This window comes from Microtus ochrogaster, unplaced genomic scaffold, assembly GCF_000317375.1.
Source record: "Microtus ochrogaster isolate Prairie Vole_2 unplaced genomic scaffold, MicOch1.0 UNK49, whole genome shotgun sequence".
NCBI classification, from domain to species: domain Eukaryota; kingdom Metazoa; phylum Chordata; class Mammalia; order Rodentia; family Cricetidae; genus Microtus; species Microtus ochrogaster.
The window spans coordinates 2,696,232-2,699,774 of record NW_004949147.1 but is presented as its reverse complement, the minus strand read 5'-3'; the positions used below and the strand labels follow the sequence as shown (position 1 = coordinate 2,699,774).

At 35.2% G+C, this 3,543-nt stretch overlaps 1 protein-coding gene across 1 annotated transcript in view; it reads right to left on the bottom strand.

Annotated features, from left to right (window-relative positions):
- Myo9a (myosin IXA) overlaps positions 1 to 3,543 on the bottom strand; it is a gene marked incomplete at its 3' end in the record, with an annotated part of 191,454 nt that overhangs the window by 146,157 nt on the left and 41,754 nt on the right. Inside the window, exons 4-5 of the mRNA XM_013354586.2 lie at positions 2,402 to 2,464; positions 1,719 to 1,761 (exon numbers count right to left, since the gene is read on the bottom strand). Coding sequence (XP_013210040.1) covers positions 1,719 to 1,761; positions 2,402 to 2,464 — 106 coding nt within the window. The remainder of the gene's footprint in view (positions 1 to 1,718; positions 1,762 to 2,401; positions 2,465 to 3,543) is intronic.

The window sequence follows — 3,543 nt, the reverse complement described above, 5'->3', positions numbered from 1 at the left end:
TAGTTCCAGGACAGGCTCCAAAGCTACAGGGAAACCCTGTCTCGAAAAAACAAACAAACAAACAAACAAAACTATAACAAATTACCAAAAAAAACAAAGAAAAAGTAAGGAAGAAAGAGATAGATGTGGGGAGGGAGGGAGGAAGGGGAGAGGGAGGGGGAAGGCGAGGGAGGGGGGAGGGGAGGGAGGATGGATAGGTAAACAGATAAGAAAGTAAATGGATAAACTAAACCCAACAAGCAGAAGAAAAGCAATTAAGGGGTCACAACATTAGGAAAGTTGAGAACTGCTGTAAGGTTTTCCTTTTAGGTCTAATTTATAGTTCCTTAAAACGAGATGAAAGTTATTCCTCGCTATAATTTCTTGGAAAAGCTTCTGAAAAGATTGAGTCACATGTACTTCATAACTGTAATTTTGCTACTGTTATGAATCATAATGCAAATATCTGTGTTTTCCTATGGTTTTGGGCGTCATGACTCAAGAGTTTGAGAACCACTGTCTTAGAGCATTTTATCTTATGAATACAGACAGAAAAAATCAGCACCAACGTAACAGCAAACCAAATCCAGAAACACATAATATAATACAGAGAAACAAATCTGTCAAATAAAGCAATCAAAACAACAATCAGATTGTAAACTCAGTATTGTCACTTCAAATTCATTCTCTAACACAAGAAATCAAAATTATATCCCCACTACTCTATTATAATGTTCAAAAAACCACACTAACTACTAATAGCGGGAACTGAGCCACAGCTTTGTGAATGTGTTCTACTAAGTATACCTATAGCCTTCTTCTACATATTCAAACATCTCTAATAAGGATCTTCTCTTATTTCTGCTACACACACACACAAACCACTAAATTCTTAACCTAATCCTGACATTAATTCATTATGTAATTAATCAATAATTTGAGCCTTTATTACATATAAGGACCATGTTAATCATGTTATAGATAGTCCTTCAAAACCAGATATGATGTCCTACACCTTTATTTTCATCACTTGGGAAGCAGAGGCAGGCACACTGCTTTGCATTTAAAAACCACCTGATATACACAGGGAGTTCCAAGACAGCAAAGGCTACATAGTAATACCCTTCCTTAAAAATAAAGAAGCTGGGGTGGTGGCTCACACCTTTAATCAGGAGCACTCGGGAGGCAGAGGCAGGCAAATCTCTCTGAGTTCGAGGCCAGCCTGGTCTACAAGTGCTAGTTCCAGGACAGCTAGGACTGTTACACAGGGAAACCCTGTCTAGAAAAACCAAAATAAATAAATAAATAAATAAATAAACAAACAAACAGGGAAATAAATAAGGAAAACAGATGGTCATGGTGGCACATGCCTTTAATTCTAGCATTCGGGAGGCAGAGGCAGGAAGAACTCTGTGAGTCCAAGGCCAGCCTGGTCTACAGAACAAGTTCCAGGATGACCAGGTCTGTTACACTGAGAAACTCTGCTTCAAAAAATTAATTAATTAATTTTAAACCTATTATTTCATTTAGGCCTTGAAACACATACAGAATGATTTTAAGTACATAAGAAAAGTGAGATCAAGATATGCATGAGAGTTCAGGGCTATTTAACTTCACACTCCGGGTCATACATAACTTTACTGCTAGCTAACATACTGACATATGAAGCAATTAACTTACCTCCCTAAATTTCTTTATCTGAAATATATAACATGTTTCATTTCTAAAGTTCCACGTACCTCAAATATGACAATGGAACTAAGAGCTTTTTCTGAAAACTCACTGATTTTGGAGAAAGAGTCTAACACTATAGCCCCACGTTGACATGGTACTTACTATATACCCTAGGCTAGCCTTGAACTCAGGGTAATCTTTCAGCCTCAGCTTCCCAAATACAGGAATTACAGGTGTGAATCAGCACATCTAGCTCATAACTACTTTCAAACAAAAAGAACACTAAGAAATATAAGAAAGACCCATGTCTTTTTTTTTTTTAAGTTTTTCGAGACAGGGTATCTCTGTAGCTTTGCAACCTGTCCTGGCACTAGCTCTTGTAGACCAGGCTGGCCTAGAACTCAGAGATCTGCCTGTCTCTGCCTCCCGAGTGCTTGGATTAAAGGCGTGCGCCACCACCGCCCGGCAAAACCCATGTCTTATAAAGGCAGATGGTTCAAGGAAGAATGAGTTTATCACCCGAAAATCTACTTTCCTGTACTCAATTTATTTAGAACTGAGAAAGAATAACAGTTCTGCATATCCAATAAAAATCTCCCAATCGTCTTGAGCATTCTGCCCCCGCAAAAAAAAAAAAAAAAAAAAAATAGCAGTTACATACAAAACTTATGTATGATATCAGTGAATCTAAAAGGGAATTTTTGTGATTCTGTGAAGTTCATCTAATTATAGAAATAAAAATATATACCGTTCATTATGCTCTTGATAAACAAGTCTAGATTTCTCCAGTAGATACTTTTCAACATACGCCCTGGAAGAAAATAAAATTGGTTGATATAAATAATAAAAATTGGTTTAGATAAATAAAGTTAATATATGATAGATTTTATTATTTAAAAAGTTTAAAAGTATAAAGAAGCATTCTCTAGATGACAGCAGTAATTTTACCATTATAATTTATATATATATATATATTAGCTTTATCCATGTTAAATTAAAAAAAACCTACCTATATCATCAAATGACTAGAGAATGAGATAAGCAGGTGAACTATATCAAAAGTAAATACACAACCAAAGCCCCATTTCAAAAAATAAAAACTAACCAAAATCATAACACTAGTAATCAGCAACACAATGACCTTATGAATATGAATCCACGTCTGATTTCACTACCACGGCTGACTTTCAATTTCACTACTCCCTAGATATCTCTTTTTCTTCCAAACCAATCCAAGAGGTCTAATGGTACAAAAGTTACCAGTTCAGAGAATGAGCTAGTCATACTATGTCACTACATTCACCTGCTCACCACAGTGCTGGGCACATTACATGTGTCTGAAACTCTATTTAAAACCAGAATATAAAAAGAAGTAACAGATGAATTAAATATTGTTTAATCTATCTTGAACATCCTTGTTCTATTTAATTTTTTCCTCTATTTTTGTGTATACCTGACTTTTTTTTTTAAAGGAGGAAGGGTTTATTTGGGCTAATGCTTTGGATGTCCAGTCCATCATGGCAGGAAAGGCATAGCAGCAAGATCATGCCGTAGCTGGTGATGTTGTGTCTGCCGTGAGAAAGCAGTGAGATGGATGAAGATGCTCAGCTGGCTGTCACCTGACTTTTTAAATAAAATGATATAAAATTTGCTTCATATGTCAAGAAGATAATTATAATTATTAGCTTTATATTCAATTTGACCAAACTGACCACTATGATCATGCAATTACCACTTTGTCTTGCCTCCTCAAATGCAACAAGCTCTTGTTATAACCATTACTAGAAATAATTCCTCACTTCATAAAATGATTTTCCAGTCCTTCTACTTGGCAAATTTTTTAAATATTTATTTATTTATTTATTTATTTATTTATTTATTTATTTATTA